This window comes from Netta rufina (assembly GCF_964035555.1).
Source record: "Netta rufina genome assembly, chromosome: 3".
In the NCBI taxonomy this organism is placed as follows: domain Eukaryota; kingdom Metazoa; phylum Chordata; class Aves; order Anseriformes; family Anatidae; genus Netta; species Netta rufina.
The window spans coordinates 63,326,619-63,343,901 of record NC_140125.1 but is presented as its reverse complement, the minus strand read 5'-3'; the positions used below and the strand labels follow the sequence as shown (position 1 = coordinate 63,343,901).

General features: G+C 38.9%; 1 protein-coding gene across 2 annotated transcripts in view; it reads left to right on the top strand.

The window, feature by feature from the left end:
* Positions 1–17,283, top strand: part of RNGTT (RNA guanylyltransferase and 5'-phosphatase) — a 179,383-nt gene that overhangs the window by 131,027 nt on the left and 31,073 nt on the right. For both annotated transcript variants that reach the window (XM_084284969.1, XM_084284970.1), the window contains exon 14: positions 16,432–16,498. In XM_084284969.1, coding sequence (XP_084141095.1) covers positions 16,432–16,498 — 67 coding nt within the window. The remainder of the gene's footprint in view (positions 1–16,431; positions 16,499–17,283) is intronic.

The following is a 17,283-nucleotide window of genomic DNA, read 5'->3' as shown; positions in this document are numbered from 1 at the left end:
TTTTCCACAAAATATTGAAGGATTGCACTGTGGGCAAATACTTATCAATGGTTTATAAATGAAATATAATGTGTATACCTCTAATTATAGGGGAGAGAAAACTGGAATGAGGAGAGTGCAACAGCATAGTGAACTTGATTGGGTTTTTCCCCCTCAAGTCTGCATATTAAATCGTTGCCTCCACTTACTTGCTGAATCTTAATGCATCAAATCTCGCATACTCAGATTTTTAATCTTTTTATTAAGGAGTGCAAAATTCTTCTGGAAGTTAGATACTCCAATGTAGGAGATCAGTGGATCTGGGGAGCAGAGCAGAACAGAAACTCAGAAGTGAATTGGATGTCCCCTAGTGAAAGCTCTGAACTACTTTCCCTTCCAGAAGGGAAAATTCATTATGGGCATGATTAACCCTTCTCAACTAATAGATTAATAATATTTATTGCTTCTTAATTTATCATGACAATGAGCCGTACACAGTTCTGATTCAGAAAGAACTCCCACTCTCGTTCAAGAAGAGAAGCAGAAATGGTCAAACCTCACTGCCCAAGATGTTTGTGCTGTACAGTTCTGCACACCGCTCCCTTCAGTAAGTCTCCACCCATTACTTGAGTGTTAAGAAAAATGTTTTGGAAGATGAATTGTGTATCAGGTTAAATTAGATTGATTTTTGGTTTTAGAAGAGAAAATGGTAAGACATGCAAATACTTTCATCAAGTTGAGATAGATCATAAATAGCAGCAGAAGTATTAAGCTTCAGTTATTTGAATTATATCATGAAAACTAAATGATTAAAACTGGGCATTTTCATTCTTTAATCATTCTTATAATAGGATATGATGAATGTTTTTTCACACACTGATAATTTCTGTTTTTTATTTTAGTATCTATTTTACATTAAGATTCTTAAAACGTTTTTCATGTTTTCCTATACCTCTTGTTTCTCTTTGTAATATTCAGAGACATATGCTATAGAGGAATTTTCCAAATGTCTTCTGAAGATAGTATCTTGCCTTTTTTGGAGATAAAATTAAGGCTCTATGATGTTATTTGGCTGGTGAATTTTTGTGGTTTGATAGAGCCTGTGTAGGCAAGAGGCAGACCTGTGTCCAGTCTGTGGCAAGATGAGTGCCCAGTGCTTTACTCTTGTAAAATGCTATCATTTGAATAAAAATAAATAGGTACAGGCTATGCCAGGCTTCAGAGACATGGGATGAATTACTTAAAAAACCACTTAAATACCTCAAGGAAGTTTACGTGACAAGCTTAAGGATCAGGAACGAGCCCTAACCATTGTAGAAAAGCCTTTCTTTTAAGGATCTAGTATGGAAGTTAGACATTGTTCTGTTGCTTTTCATTGTGTAAACTGAGAATTGTTCTTTTCCCAAAGGATTTTGTGTAGTGTTTGGTCCAAATGTTTCATTTTGTCACTGAAAGCTGTGTTATGAAACTGATCGTTCCTTCAAGCGAAATTTAATACAGAAAAATCCACAACATAAAGATAGTATAGACGTAAACTTCGCAGAGTCCTTTTCTTGCTGCATTTTTTTATGAGGTATGTAAATAGTACAATCCAATTATGTACTTTTGTTTAATGCAGAAAATATATCTCTGTGATAGCTCTGCCTTAATTATTGCTTTGTTTCACTAGATTTGAAACGGTATAAACTTTTTTGCAAGGCATAAAGTGCATGCATAGAGGATTTTTGTGTTAGTGCCATGGTTTAAACCAGCAGGTAGCTCAGCACCACACAACTGTTTGCTCACTCTCACCAACCAGTGGGATGGGAGAGAAAAACAGGTAAAAGTCATGGGTTGAGATAAAGACAGCTTTATGGGCAGAAGAGGAAGGGAAAATAATAATGATAATAATCTATGTATCTAAAACAAGCAATGCACAGTGCAGTTGTTCACCACCATGCACCTACTGATGCCCATCCCATCCCTGAGCAGTGCTCCTAGAGTTGGTGTTCAGCATGATGCCACCTGGTGTGGGACATCCCTTTGGCCAGCTTGTGTCCCCTCCCAGCTCCTGGTGCACCCCCAGCCTCCTTGCTGGCAGGGTGGCATGAGAAGCAGAAAAAGCCTTGACTTGGGTTAGAAAACCAGAGATGAACATGACAGAAGGGCAAGAATGTAATGACCACTTAGAGTTAATCCTTCTGCTGCAATAGCTCCAGGATCACAAAGTTGTTTTGTTTTGTTTTAAACTTAAAGTGGGAGAGAGAGGAAACAACTTAATCCTTTTTGTTTGTTTGTTTGTTGTTAGATTGTGAGGGTTTGTGAAGCTCTAAAACAGGAGGAGAAGTGAAGTTAGCAGGTGCTTTGTATGTTCGTTTGACAAATCTTCATCCTGAATTTAATTGCCAAGGAGGCCTGCAAAGATGCAGGAGTTAGGGAATGTATTAGCAGTGAGAAAGGATGAGCTGGAGAACGAAGTAGACTGGAGACACCTTCAAGTTATTAATTCTGTAATGCTTTTCTCTTCATCCTCATTTTTAAATGATTCATTTAAAATACTTACTGGTATTTACTATTTCACAGCAGCCTTTTTACTGGTAGCCACAAGCTTTCTGTACTTTAAAAACAAAACCAGCAATGTGAGTTCTGAGGTTCTGTAGAAGATGCATACGAGCCTTTTATATAAGACACTACTGACAAACTTATTCAAAAGTGGATTATATTTAAAACTGGTAAATGGAGAAATGATAAGCTGTATTGAGGAGAAAAAACATTGTTTTAACTGCATTGAAAACTGAGACGAACTTGGATCTACAGAACTGGCTGGGATATTGGGACAATTGCAGAACATCTGTTTGTGCCATGTATGCAAGCTTGAGAAAGTTGGATAAGAAGGAATTTTGCAACTCACTCAAGCTCCCTAGTATGTGATTTTGCACCCTCTTTCCTCATTCAGACATCTTTAGGCTGGGCATCTTCAGAATATCTTTATGAACGTGAATTCCCTTGCTTGTCTCTTCCTATATTCTGGTCCCGAGGAAAGTGATTCTCCTTTTCTTCCTTCTCATTTTCAAATTTCAAATACGATAATTGCTTTCTATCATTGCCCTGAGTGATTTATGTTCAAATGAAGTGACTGTTTGCTTTCTAATAGTAAGTTTTCCTGGCCATAATAACAAGGTGGTGTTGGAAGTAGCTTCAAAGAAGAGAATGGCATATTTAATTTTCAAATAGGTAAAGAATTTATCTGAAAGAACAATTAAAACTTAATTTTGAAGCATTTAAACTAATTTTTGTCTTGTAGATGTTCTTTTACTGGTTCAAGAAAATAAGTGTGTGCTCATATAGCAAACCTAGAGTTATTTTTTTCTGCACATTTTATGTCAAATCACAGATGAGTCTTCCTGTGCAAGTGCTGGATGTGAAAAATTAAAGTGATATTCTGAGTGTGAAATCAAATATGTTAGCCAAAAAAATGTAGAATTGTAGGCAATATCAAAGTAATGCCATTGCCACTGGCCTGTGTATTTAAAACATATCCAGAGGAGTGTTAAGGTTGCAGCCCAGCATTCCAAAGAAGTGGAATTCCTCCAAAGTGAGTCGACCCCAGGGGCAGTGCGTTACTTGTGCTGGAACAGGCAGATCCAGCTAACAGACTTGGAGTAACTGGGTAAATGGAATAATAACTCCTACCACTCCTAAATTTTATTTCTCATAGGAAATCAGGTGGTAAAAGTATATATAAGACACTTTGTTGTTGGGTGTCTACGTGTTACGGAACTTGACAGCAGAGATGAGTTAAAATGTGTTTCCCATAATCTGTTATGGGCATATGTGCTCTAAAAGTTTTCCCCTTTCCATCTTTTTTTCTGTGGTACTGTTGCCATATACACTCAATTTTGTGTTACTGCTGAAGTTTTATTTATTCTCCTTTCCTCCTCTCACCCAAATTTGCATGCAAGTCTTCAGGGTTGGTTTCCCAGTACAAGTGATCATTTTTTATTTATTTATTCTCAGTTCTTATTCAGTACGGATTAAAGTCCTGGATAAAATACACAGGATGTCCAAGCAATAACTGAAATTACATTCGTGTATACTGATTTATATGTTTCTCTTGCTTATGGTCTGAAGATGGAGGTAAGACTGGGTATATAGGAAGCGTTAATAGCTTTTATTATGCTGATATGTTTGAAAAATAGCCAAATTTTGAGACGTCAAAGCTGTTCTTCAGACTTGAAAATTTGCATGCTCTATTCCTTGTTCTTCCCAGCTATATCAGTTAGTCTTCCTAGAGACTGCATCTTACCTTAAATCAGACCTGAATTAAGGTCATTGTTCATTTATAATGAAGGATTTCTTTCTGCAGTACTTTGCAGTTAACTGTATTACCTAAAAAAGCTCTCTATCCATACAAGTAGCTTATAATCCTGCCTTGAGTATCATCTACTTGGAAAATCAAAGCACACTGAAGAACGTTGCGCTGGTCTTCTAGCAGGCTTTTTCTGGCGAAGATAAAATATAGTCCAAAAGGACATGCAAGATTGCTTGCAGTAAAAATGATGTCTTGGAGGAAGGAAAAAAAAAAAAAAGCACCCTCCTTTACTGTACATTTGTTAATTAACACCTTAATAATTCATGTTACATAAATCTTCGCAGATATAGATGAAAGAAGAGATGGGCTGTCATCCTGATAGCAGCTAAATCACTCGTTGTCAGCCAGGGACTGGAAGTAACTAATTTTTTGTCCTGTGCAGTTAGCATTTAGTCATAATTGCTCTTTCACTTGTGCCCCACATAATAAAATTCATAATTCAGGACAGTAAATGAAAAGATGCTCTCTTTCTGTAATAATAATACAGCAATTTTTATGAAGAATTCAATCATTTTTTCTTAGTGCTTATAAGAAAGATATATTTCTACAAGTTGCTCATCACCCAGCCCTCAGCTTCTTGGACTTTTTAGAGAGCATGTCACACGTAGGTTAACCATTTTAAGTAAAAAACATATTTTTAAAAGGCCTTGAAGTGGAAGTGTCTGGAAATACTGATAGTATACAAGATGCTTACAAACTGGCTGTATTAGACCAAAAATCTGTAAAAGTATCTGTCTGTCAAATGCTTTCTTGGCTTTGATTGTATCTTTCTGTGTTCATCTTTGTTGTAAATTTGCTGCAATAACCTTTAAGCATGGTCTTGCTTGCTTTTGACTCTTCATCTCTATCTGCTGTGTAGGGATTTTGAGTGACTTACAGTTTGTCACTTGGTTTGGAAATATAAAATGGCAACGTGTGTGGTGGGAAGAGGGCCTTGGAGATGGCCTGTTGGGGCCTGTGTCTTCTCCCCCAAGGCATCCCCTTCTACACACGCTTTGGCTGCAAGGAGAAGGAACATGGTGCTGTGTCCTGGGCCCCTGCCTTGGCCCACGCACAGGCCAGCAGCCGGATCTGGCGGTGTCAGACATCTTGTGGTGCTGGGGTGGGGACCTCAAATGTGACTGTACCTCAGGAGCCTGGGAAGAAGCGAGCCTAGGTCATACCACATGGGGTTTTAGTAGCTGAGCTGCCTCTGGTTTATGTTTCTGTGGAGACTGGGGGTGCCCAGAAACTGGACCAGAGGTCTCAGCCTGGGAGCTGAAGGCAGTGCTGTGTGTCAGCAGAGGCATCTCAGGAGGTTTCTTGTCCCTAATCCTCGGGCTGGCAGCCCTCCCTTTCCTAGCATGGCCCAAGCTGCCATCTTCCCCCTGCATTCCCACTCCCGTCTTGGCGCTCCATGGGAAGCACGCCTCGCCTCTTAATTTGGGAATCGTGGGAAAAAAGGTGCTAAAGATGGGCAAAAGGAGAAGTACACGCAGTGTGTACTGGAAGGATATAGGCCTCTTAAAAAGCAAAACAAAACCAAGGGGGCAGTGGGTTAGGGGAGTTGCTGGCTGTTAAAGTCAGAAGTAAAGGAAGAAAAGAAATGGGGAGATGGGGGACAGGAGGAGATGGGGCACTTCTGGAGTGAGGCAGAGCACTGACAGCAGAGCAGTGGTTTCCCTTACAGAGAAAGCAGCCTCAGAGGTAAGGGTACTAATTTTTGAGCAGGATAGTACACCAGGACAACAGGCCAGCTTTGTGGAGATGCCTTCTAGAGTGCAAACTCAATATTACAGCATTGGTAGTTGCTGTTGGAGAGTCCTTTCTTGTGTCACAGCCAGGAAAATGCTTCAGCTGTGTTTCTTAATTACTTGGGAGTGCTGAATGAAGTCTTCTTATTACCTGAAGAATTTCTGTAAAAGAGGAGGAGTTCATAAACTTATTTAAGTAATGTGTGGTGGGACTTCATAGTGAACAAAGGAGCGAAGTCTTACACCTTTCATGCAGTTTCAGAAGTGAGAGGGAAGCATTCAGCAGAGATCCTGACAGCCTTCCTACATTATTTTGGGTGGTAGGTATCTTCATAACATATGGGATTTTCTGCACGCTGCCAGTGGCACTTGTGCCTGTGTAGATGGTGGCTGCGTGTGCCTCACACCCGCATCTAAGCAACAAATTCTTTGTGCTTCTTGTGCTTCTCTTTGGGGTTGTGGTCTGCATAGTCCTGCTTGAACTTATACCTAAATGGTTTGTAGATTGTAGTTCAGGCATTTCTGTGGTTGGGCATGATTGATTAATAAAGTATTTTGAATAAATCATTCGAGTGATGTGGGGAAACAGGAAGAAAAATAAATCACTTAGACTGGTCTGGCAGTGCACATTTGTGATGCCTTCCCCTGGAGCATCTTTAGTAGGAAGGTGGGAATTGTCATAATACACATGTCCGTGATCCACGTAGACAATTGATTTTTGTTCTTTACTGATTTTTTTTCTTAAAGAGGCACTGTCAGCCTCCTAGATGATTTTATTATACGTCCCCGTGTTCAGTACTCTTTCACACCAAGGCAGTGTCAATGAGCTCCCATCTAATGATGTGTCTTGTGATTAAGTATTTATTGGGTTTGAATTCTCCCTCATTTGGCATAATTCAATTACTCCTTCCTCTTTTCTTCTGAGAAATGAAATACAGATCACCTGATCAATCTCTGTTTTTCACTGCATTATCAAAAATATATTGCTGCCAACTAATTTATTTAGGATACCTTATGCTTTTCTTTAGAGTGGTTTACAATTTGTTGTCTGACAAACTTTTGCATCCATAATCCATCAGCTTCTTGGTACATGATTGCGTCACCTCCCTGCAATCTGTAAGTGCCTTTTCCTTACTGCAGAGTTCTCCCTGACTTTGGCCAACCTGCAGAAAGGTCTGGTTGTTCTGCTTGGAAGTGTTGGCTGCCCAAGTCTGGCAGTGCCACAGGGTCATGCCACCACTGGTGCAGCATGCAGGGCACTGGGAAAACCAGGAATCTGTTGGAGCAGCTGCTCTGACAAATGAAGGGCAGAGTGGGAGAGACAACAGCCAGATGAGACCAGCCCATCACAGCTTTCTTGCCAATATTTTGTTGTGGTCTTTTCAGCAGTAACACCCTGTGTTAAAATTGCTGAAGAATTTGATTTCCAGCTCTGCTCGAATGATTTAGAATAGTTGTGCAGGACATCAGTTTTTATTTTACTTATTTTAATGTATTAAAAATAGACCAAAGACAAATAAATGACAAAACCTTACATGAAAAGAAAGTTCATTGGGCTTCAGAATTGAGCCTTTGAGTGTTTGGAAATGACAGTTCTAGTTGCCAGGTTCACACACATTAAAATACATTCCTTAATTAATGCTAATTTAATTCCCTAAGTCATATGTGCAGGAGCACCTATCTTTCACTGCAGAGGAAAGTAATGTTAAGGTGGTATGGGTGATTGTAAATATGGTATCAGCCTCCTCTCAACGTGATGAACTTTGCAATCTAGCTAAAGTTGCCTGCCTTTGCTCTGTAACTTGCTTCATCAGCAGACTTTCTCTGTCCATGACTCTTTCACGTCACTAATAAATATACTAAACAGTCTGTTACAGAAATTGCATAGTTCCTTGGCCTTTGCCAAGATGAAAACTGACCGTTTATTCTGCCTTTCCAGTCCCTTAATCAAGGCTTGATCCATAATAGTAAGTAGCCTTTTCCACATAAAAGTACTTACTGCCTAGTTTTATTATTATTTTTTTTTTAAGTATATTACTGTGGGAGACTGTAGCAGAAGCCTTTTGGCAGTCTGAATCGATTATGTCAGTGTGGTGCCTCTCCTGTCCCCTCACTCCTTTTTAAGTGCTCTTTCATTAAGATGATCAAAAGAGAAGCAGATGCAGCCACAGTGTGAGTGCAAGGGATGCGCAACCCCGTAAGTAGTGCAGCCACACATGGCCAAGGTGGGCATGCTGAATGATGCTGAGCTAAAGGGCAGGACTCCAAGAAGTTTGCAGAAATTAGCCTATTTAGATGTTAAAGATTTATATTTATTTGCCTATTTGTTACTAGCAATTCAGACCCTACCTATTAAGAAACGTGGATTTAAGAATCTTGGATATATTAAATCTGGGTTTGGTGGTTTATTTCACTTTGATTATCAAATAATTATTCCCAGAAATCATCCCCAGAGCTTTTCTTTTAGTACCTCTATTTCTGCAGGCATTTCATTTAGGTAACTTAAAAAAAAAAATAGTTTCTGACTAGGTTTTTGTTTTTCAGTAGGACAAACAAATCGGCTAGCTTTCCACAGTGCCCCCATCTTCCTTAGTTGTTCCTTCTATTTCCATAGATCAAGTGAATCTCTTGAATTTTTATAGGATTTGTACTTGGATATACTTGAGATTTTGTCACCACTACCTCATTTATTTCCTCTTTATCTTATTTGATATTAGGAGTTTAGTGTATTAGGATTAGGAGTCCATTATTCTTAACTAGCTGTGGAGACAATTAAAATGTCTTTATTTTGACTTTGGAAAGTCTGTAGTTAGATGCCTTATTTTATCGAAATCTCCTATTGTAACGTGTAGCATTATGGCGTCAATTTTTAACTTAATTCTTTGTGTTGAATCTGCAAGCTTTGTGGGTTTTGTTGTTTTAAAAGATGGCCAAGCTGTAAGGACCTTATGGGATAACCTAGAAGGTGGATTTACAGAGTTGCAGTGAATCCACTGCTGGGTACGTGCCAGCTCTTGTTTCGCAAGATGTGGATAAATGTGGGGAGAGCTGCTGCACAGCCCATGTCAGGAAGTCTTCCAGCAAGTTGGAAATAGTTCCTAACTGCTGTCCTGTATTTCAGTGAGATGAGAGGGATGATATTCAGAAAAGAAAAATTGAGGTTTACTATCAGAAATAGATTCTAATAGTGAAATCTCTCAGACTATGTAATAATCTCCCAAAGGAAAAGGCAGACAGCCTCATTTTTCAGATAATTTATGGCCAGCCTGGCCAAATTGCTCATTATACTACAGGGAATAATATTCCATTGGTGGAGGAATGGCCGTGATTATTTAATGGGTACTTTTTGTTTCTATTTACTTGTCCTTTCTACTTTTTATGGATAACTTGTATGTAAATGGAGTCAAAATGCTTCTTTATGTGATTTGCTTGCAAGGCAAAGCCTGGACAAACTTTAAAATATTATCAGCACCAGGCATAAATGCAGCAAACAAAAGAAAGTCCTTTTGGAAACATCTAATGGTACGGTTAAATTTATAAGTACAAGGATGTTTTTTGAAAATCTCCATCTCTGCATTCGTGTATAATCTTTCCCCTCAAACAAAACAAAATAATAATAATAATAATAATAAAAAATTAAAAAGCCAAAAACTCAAGCAAGAATAATGTTGATTAAACTCTCCTAAGTCAAAGTAAACCTTGATACCAGTCACTTTATTCTTTTTGATCCCGATCCCAAACCACTTCAAGACCATTGCCTCAAATACGAGGTCCTTTTGTTTTGCAGTTTGGAGCTCTTTAAATGTCATTTTTATTGGGTTTGGCACATAGCCGTGGTGAGGTTATTCAGTGGCAGCATGTCTTTCAAGGATCAGTTACTTGCTAGATTCCTGCTATCAATACTTAATGACAGACAGTGATTTACTGTAGGAGTGATGTAATTCAGCGAAGCCTTTCAAGTAGGAAGCATGGGAGCTTTTCCTGTGGAGGGCAGTTAGCATGTAACCCCGATATTTTTGCCCAAGTTGTGTGTGTTTCAGAAAGCAGCATGGGTATTAATACAACTAATAGCCTACGCCGTTGGAATACCGTAGTGGGGAAGGCTGGGGGTGGTGAATTCAGTTCTGTAGCTTGTGCTGCCCGCTGCATTTCCTTCTCCATGAATATTACTTAGAATGCAATTCAGTGCTAATTGCTGTCACCATTAACTTGGCGTGGGATATTCTGCAAATTCAGAATTCATGGAATGGAAAGGTTTTGCTTAAATTACCTGGGGCATTTTACTGCAAAGATGATTTTACCATTGTAAAATTGTTTACAGTCTATTCTTTTAACACTTCTCATCCATTCCCAAGCTTTTTACTTTCCAAGTTCAAACACATTCCTTTTGCATCTCTTCTATATAACCAGCTCTGCTTAATGGCTTTTTGTAGTCACCTCATCTATTTTTTTTTCAGTATGTGCTCATAATTTGAGGGAAAATGTCCTAAATCAAATATACAATCTTTTGCCTGTTCTTTACCATGATGATTACACTAGAATAGCATATATTTGTCCATCAACATTTTATTTTTCGTGCATGACTGATGAGTAAAAAAATTGTCATAATATTTCCACCGCCTAAAAAAACGGTTTGATAAATACACTGTTGAATGCAGGGAAAATCTCTTCCGTCTTATACGTGAAATCCCCGCATTTCCATTGTCGATATTCAACACAAAAGATTCACTGCTGAATAAATGTAAACTCTCAATACGTATAGGGAGAGCCGTACTCTCAATGGCACTCAAGCAAAATTGCACATTGTTTGCTAACCATATATGCCTGTCAGATTAAATTCAAAAGCTTATCTACACAGATTTTTTTCATATTTTTATAGGATCCTGTTATAAAAACTTCTCTATTTTATAAAACCAAATTTCATGTTTTCACTCTGTTACTGTTGCACCAGCCTTTGAGACAAATTAATAAAATAATTAACTTTATTCAACTTGAAAAAAACATTAATTCTTCAGAGTATCAATTTTTATAATTCCCTTTTCATGGTTTTCTGATTTTTTTTGTTGCATTTTCCTTGAATTTGATGCTCCAAGGAAATACATCCTAAGAGTTGAAAAGCAATAGGGAATGATTGGCTTGAACAAGAAGCAAACTATAATTGTAATGTTGCTGTAGTAGAATACAAAAATATAGTTCAGGAGACTAAGAAACTGCTTCTTTTTTGTGGTTAAGATACTGCAGCACAGTGTGCTGTTGTCCCTTGCAGTTTAAGTGAACACAGGATAAATGTAGTATACTTATTGTATTATTAAGAAGACATCAGCAAGATTGTGTGGATATGACAGCTGTTCTTCTGTGCCCTGGTGCTTTATTTGTGCTCTAGTCATAGCTCTGAAATAATTAGTTTGTATAATGGAATACAAAATTTGTAAAATTACGTATAAAAGTTACTTTTATCTTCGAAGGTATGCGTCAAAGCCATTCAAATACTTTTGGGAAGTGTAGTTATTGAACTCACAAAGGGTTGCTTCTGCTCTCAGGGCAGTTGTTCATTTGTGTTTTTAACTCAAAACAGTCATTTCTGCCTAAAATGTGACAATGCATCAGGAGAGATTTTTACAGATAGTTAAAAGCATACGTAGAGCGTAACAATGAAATTCTTTGTATGTGCTTATCAGAGAGAAGGTATATTTTAAAATGTAAAATTGGTCAGGTAATAACTAATATTAATCCCTTCTCCATGGTTATTTTAAGTGTGGGAGTTTAGCATGAGAGAGTGGTCACATTGATTTTCCTAAAATTTTATCTGACTGTCTAATTTACATTTTAAACATCTTTTTTTTTTTTTTCTTTTTCTCATTCCAGCCTTAATCATTCACTAATGCATACGCAGAGATACTCTTAGCAGTAGAGGTATGGCTGTGCTCAAGGGTCAGTAGCACTGCTGAGCGCCAGGATCGCTTTTTTTCATTCAGTTTTGTTTCACACCCAGTCCATGCTTGGTACACAGCTTCTCAGGACTGAAACCTTTTCACCAGCAACCTCTGTGAAGACTGCAAATGTCTTTTGGCAGCATGTGCAGGATGAAGTGGTTAGATCAGATCCTCAGTCCCATTTTAGCCACCTGTAACTGCTTCTGACTGTAAAATGGAATTAGAGCATGTATCTTAATCCTGTTAATCAATGAAATCAATGCTATTTTTGTTTAATAGTATCTACTAGGGTGAAATCCCTTCCATGCAGACACCAAGGGTGTTCCAGGTGGTTGCAAGACAGTGGAAAAGCAGACAACAGTCAAGGATAAAACCAGCAGTACAGAAGCAGTACAGGATCCAGTGAGTTATGTGAAGTATTGAACTATTAATCAACCACGATGGCTGTCGAGATACATTTTAGGATCACCTGATACAGATCCTGCAATATACCATTTGATAGATTGTCATAAGTTGGATTTTGATGAACGTTACTGAGGAAAATCAAGGGAGAAGTTGCATCTCCTGTTTCAGACGGGTAGTTAATAACCGGAGCGTAGCTGTAGGCAGTTCTGCATGCCTCCTGCTGCTTTATTTCATGCAGCTTTTCATCTTGAAAAAACAGATGTCTCAGGCCCATCTGCCTGCTCGTGTCTCACTGTGGCATTTCCACCTCCCTGATGCCATGTACCTTACCTCCTCTCAGCCCCTCTGCCGCGCGCGTTGGGTTTTTTCTCTCCGTGCTCTCCATGTCCCCGGCCTGCCCGCCCTCTGTGCTAGAGCTGCGAGTCTCGGCGCTGCCCCTGTGTCCCCGCACGATGCCCCACGGGTCTCGCAGCAGAGCAAGCGCAGGAGCTGCTGCCTCGCACAGGAGCAAGTTACCGCGTTCGGCTCACCTGCAGTAACTTGCTCCTGTGAGAGGTAGCGGCTCCTGGCTCCACCCCTGCTCCTGCATTGCTCTGCATGCCCCTTTCTGGAAGCCCACGCTCCGCACAGCAGCACTAGGATCCAGACAGTCCACTCACTCTTTTGTTCCAGATTCCCTGCTGTCTCACTCCTCCTTATTCCCAGTTTCCTTTCACCCAGCCCTTAATCCTGTTTTGTACTTGTTTGTATTCACCCCCTCACATCATTGTTGCCACCACTCTTTTCTATCTCTGTGTCCTACCACACTCACTCCTGACTGATCCTGCAGTCAGCATCCTTCATGGGCACACGAAGCCTGGTTCCTACAGCTGGGGTTTTCAAAACACAGCCATGCTTTGGGTCACAGAAGAGGCCAAATCTCAGATTTTGAAGGCAGAAAACAGGTCGCTTGGTGGTAACTATACGACAGCGTTTTCTTGGTACTGGAAAGCCCTGTGTGACCTTGGCATTATTTTGCCAAAAGTCAGAAATGGTCCCCATACTTTTTTTTTTTCCTGGTGTTTTTATACAGCCCTAATAGGCATGTCTGGATGGATGGTTGCTCAATTTGGTATATGGGACGGGAGGACAGGGACTGTAATTCTCTGTATGGACAGCACATCTGAAAGAACCGCTGCTGTTTGGAATGACATTTCATACTTTTGTTCTATTTTATTATTACTTACCAAAAAAAAAAAACCAAAACACTGTATTGATAATGTATTGAACAGAATATACTGCAAATAAAATACACTGCAATCTGTAAATTAATATGATTAGTTTAGGCAACTTTGTATATTGCTGCATATTTTAAAGTAAAAGTCCGTGTATGTACCGAAGTGCCTGTAGACATTTGCTTTTTTGATTATTTCTTGTAATTTTAAGGCAATTATTTGAATGTGAAGTCCAAATCTGATCATTGGACTGTGAAACCAGTGCAATGGTTTCCTAGGCTGGTATTGATCTCAGCCAGTGAAGTCCAGCTGTTGGCAGTGCTGGGCTTGGGGACTGCTCATGTGGTTTGGAGAACAGAACTGTGAAAATGAGAAATTAGATAAGAAACAGCTCTGGTTTTGAGAAGGCATTGGCATAATGACCCTAAAAGCGTTTATACTAGTCATGAGACTTGGAATGTGTTGATTGCTCAGGCTGTTTGGGGCAGGGGGGAATATTTCAGGACATGAAGTTGTGTTCATTTTGGGATGCTCGTTTCAACCATGCGTACTTATGGTATGGAAGACGGACTGGCTTTGTGGTTATGATTCTGAACTGCAGAACTCGAGAGGAATTGTGAAAACTGAAGAATGTGTCCTTTCATTTAAGAGTGATACAAGTAATTTGCACTTCCCTAAAAATTTCCCAACATCGCATTGAATTTTGAAGTGACTTGCGAATACAGATCAAAATTTTTTAAGTGAAACGCATTTTGGCTGAGGTGGTAAAAGGTGAATAAATAGTAATAAGCTTGTACTTCTGTGTCATTATCAGTCGTAAAAGGAAGGCAATCTTTGCAGTGTGTTTGCTGGCTTTGGATGTACACCAGGGGATGGCAAGTTAAGTAGGGACAGCTATGTTGTATTCAGAAATGACCAGTTTTAAGGTTCCCTAGCTGTTCATTACCTTTAAATAAAGCCATATAAGGACTCAAATTTATAATGATCTGTCATTTCTTTCCAGTACAGAAAGCAACATAAAGAATAACCACGTGAGAAGAATCACAGTGTATATCACTTCTCTTTTTTTGGTCCCGTACTAGAAGTGTAATTGGCGTCATTTGTTGGCTTGTTTTTTTCTTTGCCTTAACAAAACTACACATAATTTATTTTTTTTAAGAATACTTTGTTGCATTTAGTTGCCTCTTATATGGTGGCATACCCCAAATCCTTTCTATGGATTCTCTTTTTAACCTTTTTCACTGATTACTTCACACGTTTCTTTTCATTTAGAGAAACCTTAAATATTTTCTGAATTTCCTTTATACTCCTAGGAGAAGATTTGATCAATACAGTGGCTTTTTCAACTCCAGAGACCTGTGTTCTAAATGAATTTAACTTACTGTGAGTGAAAATGAATTTGACATGCTCATCCTGGCTTCTGTATGTCAATACTGCAGAACCATTGCAAAACAGTACAGGGCTTCCAGAGCAGGCGCACTAATGGGCAAAGTGAGAAGGTCGCTTACCTGTCCGTGGTATGACTGATTTGCTCTGATCCTCACTAGTCTTTCCTTCCTTTGGGCATTTCCGTCAATACCCAGGATATTTTTGTATACAGTATCTAATTACAAAAGGATTTTGAAGATGATACACGGCTTGACACCACGTCTTGCAATCTGTTTTATATACTTGAGTGTTTCGACTTTGCCATTTTGCTGAGTTCCACCAATTCCCACTGTTAGTGAACCAGTTTTAAGGTCAAGCGTATCAGTTTCAGAACTGGGAAGAATCAAAATCATGCTAAGACGTGTTCATTGTGTGGATTGAAGGTCAAAAGAACAAGTCACTGTCATCTACGTTTATATTTCCTTTTGTTTTTAAAAATAGAGTTGAGAATGGTGAGAAATTAGTTGAAAATGACAACCAGATTATATGCAGAAAAACAAACAAACCATGTAGCTCACTATGAATTAAAGATATATACATGATATGCATGCCTAAAATACAAATTTTATTGAAAAGAGACACCTTTTGCCTTTGCTTAGTGAGGGGAAAATAGCAGTAGTCCAGTCTGAACAGCACAATGATCTCATACGCTTTCAGCTGGGCGCCTTCCCTCAGTGATGGGCTCGTCTTCCTGTTCTTAGGGGTGGCCTCCTAATGGCCCTCTGGTATTGGGAGTTGGTGTAGTAGTAACACTGACTTGCCCAGTAGCTGCAGAAATCAAGGTAATTCTTATTAAAAAGCACCCACATTCGAGTCAACTTATCCCACTATCCCTCTGAATCTTGGTAGTGCCTGTAAGGACTCTATAGTTGAAGAGAAGAACTAGCACAAACCAGATCTAGTGCTCTTTGTATTTAGGAAGCCCTTAGACAACACAGCAGAGATTCTCCATTATTTCTCTTCTTTTAGTGATGTCTTTATAATACTGTGCATGCTTTTATTTGTCCTAATCTTTGTTAACTCTTAGGCCTGCTGAATGTATTTATTATTAGCCTGTGCTCTTGCTGTCTCTTTGTCTCTCAGTTCTCCAATAAATAGATACGGTACATTCCTGCTGTTCTTGTGTCTTATTGAGTGACGTTCCTCACAAAGGAGCCTGTGAAATTATTTTGTTGAAGAGCTTCTTCACAGTAAACACAAATTACCAGTGCATATCCATCTTTAATGCGTCCTTCCTTCTTGTACTTGTTCAAGTAGAGTTGCGTAATTGTATTTGCAAAGGTAGCTCTTGCTATCATAATGAACTCCAGGAACAACTAATGGGAATGCAAAAAGTTCACGGATATAAAGTGATATCTTAAAAGACTTTTTTTTTTCCATTTTTTTAGGCTACTCACCCAGAATGTTGGTCTTCTTTATGTTGGAAACTTTGACAGACCTTTTGCACAAATTAAGGTACGATTAACGAGTAGGGGGGAAGGGGCCATTTAACTGATTTCACTTCTGTATGTTTTCAGTCTTAATATAGAGTACTTCAAGTGTATCGATACAGTTCCAGCAAGAATAATGCGAAATAGTGCAGTTTTTGTGTTGTTTACCATATTCTGGGTTTTATTTTAGTTACAACTGCATACTGCGTACTTAACTTGTCAAAGAAGTTTAGTTTTTTCCTCTTGTCGTTTGATTAATTTTGACTCTGGTTTAATTATGAGAAGTAAAATGTTCTTTTAGGTTACCTTGTCAGTGACATTTCAAACAAAGCCACTTTGGAACTCTGTAATTCTTCAAGTGATCCTTGACAGGGAAGGACTGCAGTAAAAAGCACAGATTGTTTTCCCAGTATTATTGGATTTATTATGAGAGGCTCATACAATTGCTGGAAGATCATTTGTCTTGTGTGACTTACTGTTTCTTTTCCTTCAGTTGAACTACAATAGTTTCACATTTCTAATTGCCAGTTGCTAATTAGTTATTTTCAAGTCACTTGCAAACAAAAATGTCTTACAAGGATATACGGTCTGCTTCTGATGAGCATCGCTGGGATTTTCCTTAGGAAAGAGAGATAGGCATTAGCATGTCAGTCATTACAGTGGGATGTGGAAACATGATCTCTATTTTAGAATGCCAAAATGCTCTTGTGTCCCGAGTGATACCACTAATTACTATATATCCTGCACTCTTGGCAATGTTGTACCCTCCATTGAGTGTACACTCTTGTGCCTCTCAATTTTAAAAGCCTT